A 15,609-nucleotide genomic window follows, 5' to 3' on the forward strand; every position below is an offset into this window, starting at 1 on the left:
ATGACTCTCTAATAGCCGATGATGCTTTTTGCAAGTAACTGCATAAGGATATTTGTGAATATCTAACTACAAAAGAAGGGGATCCCATCCTGGTGTGGGATTACTTGAAAGCGGTGGTGAGAGGCAGGTTAATATCCAGAGGGGCCCTCGTCAAAAAGAGGAAACAGTGTGCAAAACAGTGTTTGCTAAGTGAAATTGCAGATCTGTCAGCGACTCATAAACAGAAACTATCAAAGGCCACATATCTGAAAATACAGAAAGCAAGGAACGAGCTGCAGGCTATGGCAGAGGCCAAGCTATTAGCTTGCCGTTGAGGTGCTGGTGGTGCCACGGGTGCAGGGAGGAACAGCGTGTGCATGCAGCAAAAGTGGCATGGCGTTCGGGGGTCTGCGTCAAGCATGACCGTACCGGTAGAACAAGCCTCACGGGTGACGGGGTCTAGCGCTGAGGCTTTCCCTGTCAGCATGGAAACGGCGGCCGTTTTCGATCCCCTAGTAGCGATGCCGGCAGTTTCCTGTCCTGCAGAGACGTACTTGCACTGAGGAGTCTCTGGTTCTGGAAGAGGTCTCCTGCCGATTTTAATTTGCTTATGCTCAAAGCATATTTAGCAAGCTGCAGGCTCTTGGCCTCAGTCTCCATGGATTCTTGGCCAGTCAAGAGGCCTGAGCGGTTGAGAAGCTCTTCAGGCCGATGATTTTCAATGCCGAAAAATAAATGGATCCAGGCCTAAATGCACTGAAGGTGCAGGCAGACTTTGTTTAGTTGTGGGTAGGCCGCAGCAGCGGTTCTTTCTCTGTGTGCGTAGGCATGTGTGTGCATTCTCGCCGCATAGCAGTTGCATGTGCAGGGACCTGTGAGCATATGCATAAGTCTACGACCTAGACTTGAGCGCTTATTTGCGCAGGTACTGGAGCATGTATTTGGGTAGGTACTTGTGCGCGTAAGGCCACAATCTAGTCTGGAGTGCATATTTGTTCAGGTACTCTTGTGCATTAGATTGCAATATAAACTTGAGCGTGAATTTGCCCAGGTATTTGTGCGCATACGACCATGGCCTATAGGAATGCGTATTTGCGCATGTACTTGTCGCAGTCGTACGCGCACCTAGTCTTGAGTGTGTATTTGCGCACATCTTGGAGGGGTATGAGCTTACACACCGGGTGGCATGGTGTGCGCACAGGAGGCCGCCTAGAGCTGAAGTTCAGGAGAGAAGGGTGCTGGGGACAAACAGGTCCAAGCTCCTTGCTATCTGTGAGGCTTGCCATCTGATAGCTATTCAGTCCTCAATCTCTCTGTTTGTGTCAGTGCTGTTTAGAAACTCAAAGCAATTTAACTACTATAGCTTTTGCCCATGTTGGGACATCCCCTCGGCCATGGTGTCTCGGGAGGGGAGTGGAGTGGGAGGAGAGGCAATGGTCAGTTCTCCTCCTCCTTTCTTCCCGAGGGCAGAAGCTTCCCTGTGAGAGGTTGAAGAGAGAAAGTTTAGATCTATGGGCTCCAGTATAGATCCATCCTCCTCCTGGGTGGAAAGTTTCCAGGGCTTACAGACCTTTCTGCAGGGGCACCCAGCAAAGGCGAAGTAACCTACTATGTAGGGATTGCGTGCTTGGGCCTCCCATTTGTCACTCATGGCGAACAAATGCCGCAGGAAGGCTGTCCCTGGTAATATTCAAGGGAGTGTGGATCATGAGACATTGGAGGAGTCTGATGGGGAATTGGCTTTTTTACCTTTAGAAGAGGGAGAAATTGCATATGAATCAGATCTGCTTCGTACTCAGATTTTTTCTTTTTTCACAGAGATGTCTTGCTGAGTTTGTTGGCTCAGACCCTGAACATGCTTAGTGTGGTTGGATGTCAATTTCCTAATGTGTAGCCAGATGGACTCAGGACCAGTGGGTTATGTGCGCCTCTGCTAGAGGATGGGAGTCGGAGTCAGATTTCAAAGCTGACGTCACCCTAGATATACCCCTGCAGTGACCTCAGTATTTCTCATTCTCCCTAGCAGATGAGGACACTATTCTCTCGCTAGCACATTGCTAGCGGGATCAAAAAACAAAAAAAAAAAAAATCATTTGCCTTATAAGAAGAATTGGCCCGCTCTCCTTTGATACCTAAGAGTCCCTCTCCCAGTCGAAAATTCCTGAAGTGATTCCGATCCCTCAGAGGTGCCTTGGTCCGGTAGCCAGTTCCTGGCATGGACTTGACCACTAAAGCGGCTGAAAGGTAGCGGGTGCGTCAAGCACGGCGGTGAAGGCCAAAGCCCTCTCCCCCCGCAACTGGAGACCGTCTCTGCACTCGGCCGGTAAGCATTGAGACCAGGTAAGTTTACGTTTTTTGGGTTTGTTTTTTTTAAATTCTTAAAGCCAGAGAACAAGAGGGACTCCGGTTAATATTCTCTGGTCTCCTTCTCTGTGAGCCGTATAGATCCCGGTGAGGTAACAAGGGGAGTCTCCAAATGGGTTGAGCAGCCCCCGATGGGCTAGGCCCCATTTTCGGCTTGGTGAGTCAGCCACATGGTGATGCCATTTTGCTCCCGGTGTGCTCTGGTGCCATCTTCCTCCCTTTGGCCGTCGGTACATGCAGGGCAGGCCGGACAGTCAGTGCGCCCAACTTGCACGTCTGTAACATAGCCGCGCGCACAACTGCACACACAGCCACACTCATATCTACTCGCGCGCATATTTACCTGTGCAATTATACACAGAGGCAATGGCACCGGTGGCAAAGAAGCTCAGAAAGCACTCCCTTTGCACAGCCTGCCACATCAGAGCTGCACAGCCTGAACTGGAGACCTGCCTATGTCAACACTGCCAGGAAGTCCAGGGAGGACCATCCAAGCCTGACTTTCACAGATGGAGGATGGGTCGAGAACTACCTCATCCGACAGCACCCCGGATCTAAGCAATTCCGAAGTAGCATCCTCTCCACGAGAGGGCATCTCAGTGGCCCCTACTCAGACTCCTCCTGGAACTAATATTGATCCAGGGGCCTTCTCCTGGTTGGAAATTTTCCAGGGACTGCAAGCCTTCATTCAGGCACAGGCAGCCCCAGCCACGACCCAGGTGGAATCCAAGCCAGGAGCACCTGACCCTCCTGCCCCTGCTCGGATACCTCAAGACATGCCCCGCCTTACCAAGAATGTCCCTAACAAGGACCCAGACACCACAGATGACAGTGGCTCGCTGGAGGAAGGGGAAATCCGCCAGGCCTGGAACCATACAGAATCATGCTTTGCTTCTTCCACAAAGATGAATTGCCAGCTCTTGTCTCCCAGACTCTCAAGACTCTGGGGATTCCAGGCACAGACCCTATGGTGGAACCAAAGAAGAACCCCATCTTAGTGTCCCTTCGTAAAGCCTCCAGCTATTTCCCAATGCTAGAAGCTATCCAGGAACTGATTGACCTGGAATGGGATGCCCCAGAGGCGAACTTTAAAGGAGGTCGGGCTTTGGAAGCCTTGTACCCACTGGAACCAGCGACCAAGGAACGCCTGCGTTTTCTGAAAGTGGACACCATGGTCTGCGCCGTCTCAAAGCGAACAACCATTCCCGTTGAGGGAGGGGCAGCATTGAAGGATACTCAAGATAGACGATTAGAATCCATCCTTAAGCCAGCCTTTGACACAACAGCAATGACACTGCAGATCGCTTCCTGCTGCATGCTGGTGGTACACTCCTGCTTGCTCCTCTCGAGAGGGGCAGATAATTCCGGAATGTATGCCAGAGAAGCGATTGAACCTGCCGCAGCCTTCCTGACGGACGAAAGCTCAACCCTGGTGCGTACCTCAGCCAGAGGCGTAGTCTCAGTAGTGGCGGCCAGAAGGCAGTTATGGTTGCGGTTACTGGTCTGCAGACACGTCTTCTAAGGCGAATCTCACAAAAATGCTCTTTAAGGGATCTCTCCTATTAGAGATGTTAGCTAGCAAGTGGGGTGAATCTTCTGTGCCTCGGTTACTGGAAGACAGAGGAAAAAGATCCCAGCACCCCTCCCCCAGGAAACCTAGGGGCAGAGGCTTTCAACGTTTCCGACCCTATAGAAATTCATCATTCCAGGCACCTCGACCATCAGGGAGGTCTCAGTCCTTTCGGAACAGACAACCCAAGAGAGGAACAGGTCTGGGGGCAAGATCGACCCGAGCTTCCCAATGAGGATGGGCCGACCCATTCACAGGAAGAAGAAATAGTGGGTTGACTCTCCTACCAACGATAGGTTGAGATCACGTCAGATAAATGGGTACTAAACATCGTACGAGAAGGTTGCTCTCTGGAATTTCACAGCATCCCTCGGGATAAATTTATATCACCCTGCCAGTCTGAAGGCTGATATTGCCCTACTCAGTCTGAAGGCTATAACTCTGGTGCCTGTACCCCAGCCAAATACAGGGCACTATTCTATTTTATTGTGCCCAAGAAAGAAGGGTCATTCAAACCCACCCTGGACCTCAAGAACGTCATCTGCGGATCGTACACTTCCACATGGAAACTATCCACTCAGTAATAATGGCAGTGCAACCAGGAGAGTTCCTAACCTCCCTGGATCTCTGAGGCCTACCTTCACATCCCAGTCCAACAAAAGACCACCAATGTTTTCTACATTTTGCAGTACTGGGCCACCATTACCAGTTCCGGGCACTACCCTTCGGCCTGGCAACCGCCCCCAGAACATTCTCCAAAATTATGGTGGTCATGGTGGCAACACTGAGGAAAGAAGGGATCTTGGTATACTCTTAGTTGGACGACTGGCTGATCCAGGCGAAGTCTTCGGAAGAGAGCCTTCAGGTGACCTGCAGGATCTCGGTTGGGTCGTGAACACGGTCAAGAACAGTCTTCAGCCCTCTCAGTCCTTAGAGTACCTGGGGGGCTTGTTTCGACACCAGACAGAACAAGGTCTTCCTCCCTTCCCCGATAAGGAGAAACCTGATGGAAAAGTACGCCGATTGATAACCACTATGCGCCCCAAAGTATGGGACTACTTTCAGGTCCTCGGGCTCATGGCATCAACTCTGGAAGTACCGTGGGCAAGGGCTCACATGCGGCCACACCAACACTTCTTACTATAACGCTGGAACCCACTGTCCCAAGACTACTCGATTTGCCTCCACCTACCAGCAGAGATATGTTCTCAGCTTCAGTGGTGGCTACAAGAAAGTCGCCTAAGCAGAGGTGTAAGCCTATCCATCTGCTGACAGGGAGGAAAAAACCCAGGAGTTTGGACTAATCTATGGTACTACAGGAATGAAAATTAGGAGGTAAGAACCAATTTTCCTTTACATAGGTAGCATTTCATGGGAGCGTTTGCTTTTCCAGTGAACCACAGTTATGAGCAGAGTCTCTCACAGTTCATGGTTAAATGCTGGATTCTCACTATCCTTCACATTTAAATATTAAATCTAGTGGCCTCTGTGGTGTGGAAGAGCAACAGCTTCAGCAGTACTAACATACAGCTTTGTGCCTGCTTTTTATTTTTGTCATCTCCTCTTAAGATGGCAAATCCGCTGTTGTGAAATGAATGTGACCTGCTGCAAAGACATGTGTGATGTACTGTTTTGTTTTGTTTTGTTTTTTAATTCCCTGCGGTTGTGCATTTTTGGATTCTGGTAATGCCTTCTTTTCTCTTTCCTCCCTTCCCCTTCATGTTTAGTGGATCCCAAAAGCAGGGAGGTGATCCAGAATGCCTGCAAGGCTGTGGGTTCCATCAGCGACACTTCTTTCGATATCCGCTTTAACCCTGACATCTTCTCACCAGGTACGGGCACAATTATGGGTACCCATGGCAGAAAGTCATGGCCCCGAGGTATTCGCATTCATGGTTTTACTTTGGCATCATAGACCTGAGCGATTTAGACAATTCATTAATTAATTAAAACACAGTTATTAAGAGATCCCCCAGCCTTTCTTGTTCTGTTTTTGGTGATATCTTTGTGTAATGTTTCTGAAAGCGCTACCTGTTTAGCCGTAGTGGCTAAAGTACATTAGCCGTGCCCATCCCCACCCCCTCAGAAGGCTATGCAGGCATTGCACTGAAATAATGTAATTAAATACAGTGTGAAAGAAGCATGTCTATAACAAAAACTGTCTTCCATGGAGTACCTTTTATTTAAAAAACAAATGTGTAAAAAAAACCCATAGAAAATATTATGACTGAAAGAAAGGAGACCTAAGAATAAGACCAAAAGGGTATGCAGGAAAAGGAGTCATGTTTGCAGTAGTCTAGCTGCTATAATATATTTTTCATTGCCCTGCTTTTTCCGTTGATGGGATTACTACTGTCTTGTACATAGGCTCCTCCCTCCATCTACCCCGCAGTGTAATGTCTGCTAGTCAGCTTTCCAGTCTCCCCCAAAGTAGGAATCCTGCTAACCTACTAGGCACCTTTACTGCTTTTACAGTAAGCATAGTATCCGTATGCCTGTATCTGTGCATGCAGGTTAACAAAGCAAAGCTTTCTACTGATGCCCAGGAGTCTGCCTGCCTCCCTCAGAATGTCCCCTGCTCTCCCTCCTGCTGCAGGTGTCCGTTTCCCCGACTCCAGTGCAGAGGAGGTGCAAGGTCAAAAGCAGTTGTTAAAGGACACCTCTGCCTTCTTGCTCTCCTGCCAGATCCCGTGCTTGGTAAGGAACCAGGAATTGGGTTGTTTCCCGCCACGCCTTCATCCCTGCCATCGCAAAGCTTCTACTCTCTGATCTTGGGGTTTGACTGTGGCGGTCACTGGTCACATCTATGTTCTAGCTGTAAAACGTTTGGTGTAACTGGCAGTGCACAGGAGAAAGATCTGGTCCAGTTCGGTTCCTTTACATTGCCAACAAAAAGGACTTGAGATCCTAATGTTTGCATACCAAGCTCCACGTGCTGCATGGGAGGGGAGGGTAGTGTGGTTGGTGCGGGAGGTGCGGGAGGTGAGCTAGTCCCGCCCCAAAGGACCCAGTGCACTGGGAGGTTTTCTGAGAGACTGAGGTGAGATTGGAAGTTGGAGCTCCCGCTTCTCCGGACTTGTTCTCTGGCCAGTAGGTTACAGTGCCTGCTCATTCTGGGGTGTCCAACGAAGCTCACGTCTGATGCATTTCGGGGATGACACCGGGGTCTTGCCAGGATGGCAAGTACTTTCATGGGTTTGAAAGTGTGAGGCAGCTAAAAAAAAAAAAAAAATTACCAGAACTAGTCACAAGAAAAGATACTGAGGCAACTACTGGATGGGTCAAATGTACCAAAAACTTGCACTGCAGGGCGGTGGATGCCCATCAGATTAACACTGCCTCTGGGACAACTTCACAAGTTGAAATTAACTTTATTTGCAGATAAAAGATTGCTTGGATCACACTGTTCTGCCTATGGATGGCGCTACCTTAACAGAAGCAATGCACCAAAGAGGCATTAACATGCGATACCTCGGTAAAGTTGTCGATTTTGTCACCCAGACCCCTGCCAGGACACAGCTGGATCACATCTATGTGAGTGGTTACTGAGGAGGAGCTGCTATAGAATAGCTGCTGGAACATCTAGGACCACTGACACGTTATGTTGCTTTTCTTTTGTTTGAACAGAGAATCGGGATAATTGAGTTGATCACCAGATCGGCCAAACACATCTTCAAAGCGTATCTGCAGGTAGGACATTCTGCAGTCAGTAATTACCCCATTTTTCAAGTAATACTTATGGAGTCAAATTCTGTCTACCCTTGTCCAGGACAAAAGCTAAACCAAGGTGAATAAACTGAACGGAGATTATGTAGAAACTTGTGCTAATGGATATTAGCGAGATAGTGTGTGTGAAGGAAGAAAGTGCCCTGCTGCTGCCTGGGATGTACCTGTTCTGTGTGTGTGTGTGTGTGTGTGGCTTGCACTGCTGCTGCCTGCGTTGTGGTAGGGCAGTGGTTGTGGCTTGTACTGCTGCTACTGCCTGTGCCATTCCTGTTCTATAGTTGTATGTGTGTGTAGTAGTGGTTGCTCTGCTGCTGCCTGTGCTGTACCTATTCTGTGGTAGTATGTGCGTGAGGCTTGCACTGCTGCTGCCTGTGCTGAACCTGTTCTGTGGTAGTATATGTGAGGCTTACTCAGTTCCTGCTTGTACTCTATCGGTTATGTGGTAGAGTATGTGTGTGCGCGTGTGAGGCTTGCACTGCTGCTGCCTGTTCTGTGGTGGGGCAGTGTGTGTGTGTGTGTGTGTGTGTGTGTGCCTTGCACTGCTGCTGCCTATGTTGTACCTGTTCTGTAGCTGTGTGTGTGTGTTAGGCTTGCACTGCTGCTGCCTGTGCTGTACCTGTTCTGTGGCTGTGTATGTGAGTTAGGCTTGCACAGCTTTTGCTTGTGCTGTACCTGTTCTGTGGCTGTGTGAGTTAGGCTTGCATAGCTTTTGCTTGTGCTGTACCTGTTCTGTAGTAGTAGTGTGTGGTTTGCCCTGCTGCTGCTTGTGCTGTACCTGTTCTGTGGTGTTGGCAGTATGTGTATGTGTGTGAGGCTTGTACAGTTTCTGCTTGTGATGTACCTGTTCTGTGTTGTGGCTGTGTGTGTGTGAGGCTTGCACTGCTGCTGCCTGTTCTGTGGTGGGATAGTGTGTGTGTGTGTGTGTGTGTGTGAGCTTTGCACTGCTGCTGTCAACCTACCTGTTCTGTGCTGGGGCAGTGTGTGGGTATGTGTGTGTGGGAGGCTTGCCCTGCTGCTGCCTGTGTACTTGTTCTGTAGCAGTGTGTGTGGCTTGCTCTGCTGTTGCTGCCTGTGCCATACCTGTCCTGTAATTGTGTGTGTGTGTGTATGTGAGGTTTGCTCTGTCTCTGCCTGTGCCATACCTGTCTTGTAGTATTGTGTGTGTAAGGTTTGCTCTGTCCCTGTCTGTGCCGACCTGTCCTGTAGTATTGAGTGTGTGGGAGGTTTGCTCTGCCCCTGCCTGTGCTGTACCTGTCTAGTAGTAGTAGTAGTAGTAGTAGTAGTAGTAGTAGTAGTTGTGTGTGTCTTGCTCTGCTGTTGCTGCCTGTGCCGAACCTGTCCTGTAGTAGTGTGGGTGTGTGGGAGGTTTGCTCTGTCCGATCCTGTGCTGAGGTGGGCAGAGTGTGTTTGTGTGTGGAACGGGGTGAGCTTACACTTCTGCTGTCCGTGTTGTACTTGTTCCGTGGGTTTTTTTGGAAGAATCTGTTTGCATGTGGTGTCAGTCTTGCACTTGTACATGAGCACTAAACTGACCAGCGGCTGTTTATAAATAAAGAGCCCCTTAAGTTTAAGCTCCCTGGTTTGCTTTTTGTGCAGGGAGTGGAACTTTCCGGTTTGTCCGCTGCCATTAGTCACTTCCTGAACTGCTTCTTAAGCTCCTTCCCCAATCCCATCGCCCACCTGCCCGCAGACGAGCTGGTCTCCAAGAAGAGGAATAAGAAGCGGAAAAACCGCAACCTTGGAAATGTGGACAACACGGCCTGGGCAAGCACAACGCCCCAGGAGCTGTGGAAGAATATCTGCTCGGAGGCGAAAAGCTACTTTGATTTTAGTCTTGAATGGTAAGGCACAAGGCAGGGCAGGTCTCGGTGGCCGCAAAGTCCTGCTCTCCCCCCCCCCCCCCCCCCCCCGATTCTCTGCGCCGTGGCCCTCTGCGGATAGGAGGGTGGGGTCATTGAACATCGCTCCTTACCCGCTGCTGCCTCCTCTGCCAGCTTCCTTCCGAAGCGGGAACCGCGCAGGGCTCTGGGGGCTCGTGAGGGAAGTCGTATAAAGAGGAGGCAGCAGGTGAGAAGCGCCGCTCCCTGGAGACCATCCCGGGGGGGGGGGGAGGGGAGGGGAATGACTTGTTATAAAATTGCCTGGGGGTAGTGCGCTTACCGCTATGCACGTAACCCAGCCTCGTGCACATAGAAAATGGGTGTTGTGGGGCTGGGGAGTGCTGAGGGAGGGGGTCATTGAGCTGTAAGGGGGGGGGGATGAAGGGAAATCCTGCGTCGCTGGGGGACTGGCATGCGTGTGTGAGGCACCACTGAATCGAGAGAGCTTTCTCGTGACATCGGGTGCAAGGGTGGAGTGACTTATTCTCTGTTCATTATGCAGTGAAAATGTTGACCATGCGGTAGAGACTTACGGCTTCCTGAAAATCACCCTCCTAAGAGAGATTTCCATCAAAACCGGCATCCAGGTAATATCCCGGTACAGGGAAGCTTCTCACAGCGAGGTCAGTAGGCGAGCAGAGCTGCACTGAGCTGGGGCGAGGCCTTTCAAAAAACTGAAAGCTCATTGTTTTTGTTCTGGTTTCTTTACTTGTGCGATGATTGAGTTCTTAAGATAGTAGCTGCTTTTTATCTCTCGATTTAATTTTCATTAAATTCAGGCCCTTATGATTTTGTAAGCTATGGCTGAGGAGGAGAAGGAAGTTGAGGGCTACGAGTGTGTTGGGGGGGGGGGGGGGGGGGTTAGAGTGTTTCAGTTGTGGACGTACCAATCCGAGTTCAGCCTCTGCTGTGCCCCTGAATGTTCTGGCATCCGGTTTGCCTGGCGCTAGTCGGAAGTCTAGATTGTGCAACCTGAGACGAAGCAGACTCCAGAGGCAGGCATGGCTGTAACTGATTAGTGCTATGGGAGGTGACGGGGCTGAGCCAGGCAATGTCTGCAGCATTTCCACTGTCACATTAGGCCCTTGTCCCAGCTAAAAGCCAGTCTTCTAATGGAGGACCAACCTATATGCAAGGTGATGCATATAGGGAAAAATAACCCATGCTATAATTACACAATGTTGGGTTCCATATTAGGTGCTACAACCCAAGAAAGAGATCTAGGTGTCATAGTGGATAACACATTGAAATCATCGGTGCAGTGTGCTGCGGCAGTCAAAAAAGCAAACAGAATGTTGGGAATTATTAGAAAGGGAATGGTGAATAAAACGACAATTGTCATAATGCCTCTGTATCGCTCCATGGTGAGACCACACCTTAAATACGGTGTACAATTCTGGTCGCTGCATCTCAAAAAAGATATAATTGCGATGGAGAAGGTACAGAGAAGGGCTACCAAAATGATAAGGGGAATGGAACAACTCCCCTATGAGGAAAGACTAAAGAGGTTAGGACTTTTCAGCTTGGAGAAGAGACGACTGAGGGGGGATATGATAGAGGTGTTTAAAATCATGAGAGGTCTAGAACGGGTAGATGTGAATCGGTTATTTACTCTTTCGGATAGTAGAAAGACTAGGGGGCACTCCATGAAGTTAGCATGGGGCACATTTAAAGCTAATTGGAGAAAGTTCTTTTTTTTTTAATTCTTTATTTATTCATTTTCAATATTATTACAACACAAGAAAAAGAGTTATTTCAGGTATGGTTCAATATCTGGTACAGAAAATAATTCAAATAAAGAAATAAGAAATAGATAATCTATTTCAATATGCCAGATGTCCAAAAAAAAAAAAGCCAGTTATCCTAAACAAGTAAACAGAATACACAATACCATAATGTTTCATTACCATATCCTTCTTTAAACTTTTATCTTAATTCTGCAAAGTAATCCCTAACTAATTTTGAGTAGAGGCAGGGAAAATTTAAGAAGAGATCATTTAGGAGTGTTACAGAAACGTATCATTCTAGGGTCAGGTAATATGTATTTATCCTGATTTAGCACAAGTTACCCAAATCAGGAGGAGAGAATTCCTCACTTTAAGGCAGGATGTGGTTACGTTAGGCTTCTCTTTTAAGCTTCGATATCCTTGCAGATGCACTCTAAGTAAAGGGGATGAATGTTTTATTTTCTTCCAAGTTGATCAACTTCGTCAGTTTGTAGAAGCCCGCAGGCCCAATACATCTTCCCCGGCCGATACGGGGTTAGTTTAAAGTTATAAGTCCAGTTAGTTCTATGTTTTTGCTATGACTTTATAATGTTACGTTTCTGTAACACTCCTAAATGATCTCTTCTTAAATTTTCCCTGCCTCTACTCAAAATTAGTTAGGGATTACTTTGCAGAATTAAGAAAGTTCTTTTTTACTCAACGCACAATTAAACTCTGGAATTTGTTGCCAGAGGATGTGGTTAGTGCAGTTAGTATAGCTGTGTTTAAAAAAGGATTGGATAAGTTCTTGGAGGAGAAGTCCATTACCTGCTATTAAGTTCACTTAGAGAATAGGTACTGCCATTAGCAATGGTTACATGGAATAGGCTTAGTTTTTGGGCACTTGCCAGGTTCTTATGGCCTGGATTGGCCACTGTTGGAAACAGGATGCTGGACCCTTGGTCTGACCCAGTATGGCATTTTCTTATGTTCTTATGTTCTCTCTCCCAATACTGTTCCTGTTGCTCTCAGATTCTGCTCAAGGAGTATAACTTTGACAGCCGCCACAAGCCCACTTTCACAGAAGAGGACATTCTCAACATCTTCCCCGTCGTGAAGCACGTGAACCCCAAAGCGTCCGATGCCTTCCACTTCTTTCAGAGCGGGCAAGCCAAGGTGCAGCAAGGTAAATGGCCTCCAGCACAGACAGCACTGGTACAGGAAGATGCCTTTCCCAGGCCCTATAATGTGTGCAGAGATAGACACTGAAGTCCTTTTTAATGGCTAATACAGTTTTAAATAAAAAAAAAATCCCTGTGAAAGGAATTGTGCACCAAAAGTTCTAGATAACCAGGGCATATTTTTGTGGCAGTGCTATCTGATGTGTGGCTCTGTTTCATCATCCAGTGGTCGGGATGGGCATTGACAAGGGACTCAGGGTGTGGTTCAGGTCGCAGAGGTGATGCACTCATGTTTTGGGGAAGAGGAAAGGTGACCCCTGCTGGTGACAGAGACTCTGAAGGGTTCAGCGTCAGGAAGAGGCTTCGCCTTCCAGGCCTTGACCAGCAAAGGACACCAAGCTTCCCAGGCAATCATTCCAGAAAGGGATGGTAGAAACTGTAAATATAGATTCAGTTAGAATGCACTGTCTTACTACGGTAGCACATAGAAATGCCATTTGCAAGCCCGCCGCGCTAGAGGCGTTTTCTGAATGCCTGGATTGAACCGTTCCACCAGGAGCAGTGGGAAGAGGCAAATGAAATTTTGCTTATTGTAAAATTGTCTTATTTTAAGGTTTCCTGAAGGAAGGCTGTGAACTGATCAATGAGGCCTTGAACCTGTTTAATAACGTGTACGGTGCTATGCATGTGGAAATCTGTGCCTGCCTGCGACTCCTCGCCCGTCTCAACTACATCATGGGGGACTACTCAGAGGTACCAGCAGGGCCTGTCTTCCCTCTTTGCTTCCACTGCGAGTATATTATTAACGAGGGGCCTGTTCCCTTGTCAGCTCTCCAGCCACTGCCTGTGGTGACTGTTGCAAATGTACATTTTTGTAGCGGGGGTTGGGAGGGAGGGGGTTGGCTGTGTTCGTGTTTCACATAAGATATTTTGAGATGTAGGAGAGTGGAAGGTGATTTGCAAAACGGATCCATGGGTACAAACTTCGGAAATTGGCTAAGTACTGCCCACTCTGTACGCAGGTAAAAGGACGCACATAGCTCCACAACGCGTGTTACTTTTACCTTTTGTTGTGGTGGTGACGTTTCCTGGGGGAGGGGGAATTAAGCATACAGTATTGGACTTATAGAAACCATACCCAGAGTTTTGGTCGGGGAAAAAGGATCTGCAGAAAAAGCAGATGCAAACCTCTACGTGTTCTTTTTCCTTGAGCAATTTTCAGAGTGAAATTGTTGGAAAGTCCGGGCAGACCTCGCACCAATGTGGGCACGTTGAAATTTGCTTCTTTTATGACTTCCTACTTGTTAGAAACAAAAACTGTCGGAGTTATTTGCTTTGCTGCGCTTGGTGCGAGTTCTTTAATATAAATCGGTATTTTAATGACTTTAAACCTCCTTTTCTCTGACCTCAAAGCACTTGTACCAATTCCTTTGAGAGTTAAGCAAAATTATTTCCAGCCTGCTTGGTTATCCATTTGGAAAGCAACTTTCAAACTGTGCCCAGAAGTGTAAAGTCTGCCAGTGCTTTATGTCCATTTGCAAGGGGAAAACGTTTCCCTTGAAAACTGAGTCAGAAAAAGCTGGCTATGTCTGCGGGGATGTTTTCCTGCAACTTTGTGTGCACATAAGGTCTAACCTCTGTCCCAGGAGGGCCTCCGCTCTCTGCGCATAAAAGCACGCCTGTGCTGGCACAACAGTGCACACTGTTACTTGCAGATCGAGCAGGCAATTTTCAACAACCCCTAAAACAGAATGTTATGCATGGAAATGGCTCAGAAAATGCTCAATCCCTCTTTTATTCCAGGGGAGATACCGTGTAGACATGTTCTAAGCTCCTCCTACTTAGTCGCTCCTACAGTTGCAAAGTCGATTTGGGGGTGCTGCGGCACTGATTGTCAGCAGATCCCTACATAGGTGCACTGCAACAGCTGCTGAGGCCGCAGGAGCCATGGACTTGGGGGGGGGGGGGGGGGGGGAGGAGACTTCCCATAATAAAAACAATACGCCTTTCATTCCACAAACTGCAAGAAGAAAAACATAAAAAGGAAATCTTAAGACTGGAAGGGGAAGCTGCAAAGGAACCGTGATGTGGTGAAAACTCTTAACTTGTCCTCGTACTGCATTAAGTGATCCTTTGTTCTGTCCGTAGTGGGCAGTGTGATAGATTGTGAGTGCTTTGCTCTGCCTGCACGTCCATCGATAGCTCCAGAAAGCAGGAGTGTGCTCCAGGCACTCTTACAAGTTGTAGCTACGAGCTTCTGCCATCTTCCTTTCCTCTCTCTTCTCCAGGCCTTAAGTAATCAGCAGAAAGCAGTGCTCATGAGTGAGCGAGTGCTGAGCATTGAGCATCCCAGCACCATCCAAGAATATGTAAGTGGATGCTAACTCTTATGGAATTACTACTTTGCAAGTGAGCGGAGGGGATATATATTTTTAAATGGCTGCATTTGTGGTATTCAAGCAATTCAAAAACTGGTAGCATTGAGCAGGTGCAGCACAAGTCTGCTAGTGCAGTCCCGGTGCTATGAATGCAGTCACCCGTGCACCTTGGTCCTGACCTGCAGCACCCCCTGCTTCTCCAGTACTGAGTGAGCACCCAGCTCTGCCAAAGCCCCTCAGTCCTGACCTGCAGAACTCCTGCTTTTCCAGTACTGAGCTCCAACAGACTCTTGCAAGCAGATTGCCAGCTTTGCCCAATTAGATTGGGCAAAGCTGGCAATCTGCTTGCAAGATTCCATAACCACCAAACCTTCAAGCTAGACACACCTACAGACCCTCTGACCACTTCTCTCCTCTCACAACCCTCTGTACGGAACTTAGGTGTCCTAATCGACCCACACCTGAGCCTCAAAAACCACATCACCTCCTTTATAAAGGGAGGTTTTTACAAACTCACGGTCTTGAAAAAGCTCAAATCCCTCCTCCATACCCATGACCTCAAAACCGTTATCCAAGCCACCTTATCCTCTAAATTAGATTACTGCAACTCCTTGTACCTTGGCCTTCCTTCCTCCTCCATCAGACCTCTCCAAATACTTCAAAATGCCACAGCAAGGCTGATTAGTAACACACGCAAATCAGACCATATCACCCCCATCCTTAAAAACCTACACTGGCTCCCTATTTCCTCCCGTATCCTGTTCAAAACCCTCACCATTATACACAAAGCTGTCTACAACCACAACTCTGCATGGCTCAATGAAC

The 15,609-nt window shown here is 48.2% G+C and overlaps 1 protein-coding gene across 6 annotated transcripts in view; it reads left to right on the plus strand.

Annotated features, from left to right (window-relative positions):
- CLUH (clustered mitochondria homolog) overlaps positions 1 to 15,609 on the plus strand; it is a 153,935-nt gene that overhangs the window by 117,855 nt on the left and 20,471 nt on the right. For all 6 annotated transcript variants that reach the window (XM_029612489.1, XM_029612487.1, XM_029612488.1 and 3 more), the window contains exons 12-20: positions 5,641 to 5,745; positions 6,510 to 6,610; positions 7,295 to 7,447; positions 7,541 to 7,603; positions 9,236 to 9,480; positions 10,022 to 10,106; positions 12,258 to 12,411; positions 13,020 to 13,159; positions 14,695 to 14,775. In XM_029612489.1, the coding sequence (XP_029468349.1) occupies positions 5,641 to 5,745; positions 6,510 to 6,610; positions 7,295 to 7,447; positions 7,541 to 7,603; positions 9,236 to 9,480; positions 10,022 to 10,106; positions 12,258 to 12,411; positions 13,020 to 13,159; positions 14,695 to 14,775 (1,127 nt within the window). The remainder of the gene's footprint in view (positions 1 to 5,640; positions 5,746 to 6,509; positions 6,611 to 7,294; positions 7,448 to 7,540; positions 7,604 to 9,235; positions 9,481 to 10,021; positions 10,107 to 12,257; positions 12,412 to 13,019; positions 13,160 to 14,694; positions 14,776 to 15,609) is intronic.

This window comes from Rhinatrema bivittatum, chromosome 8, assembly GCF_901001135.1.
Source record: "Rhinatrema bivittatum chromosome 8, aRhiBiv1.1, whole genome shotgun sequence".
Lineage (NCBI taxonomy): Eukaryota > Metazoa > Chordata > Amphibia > Gymnophiona > Rhinatrematidae > Rhinatrema > Rhinatrema bivittatum.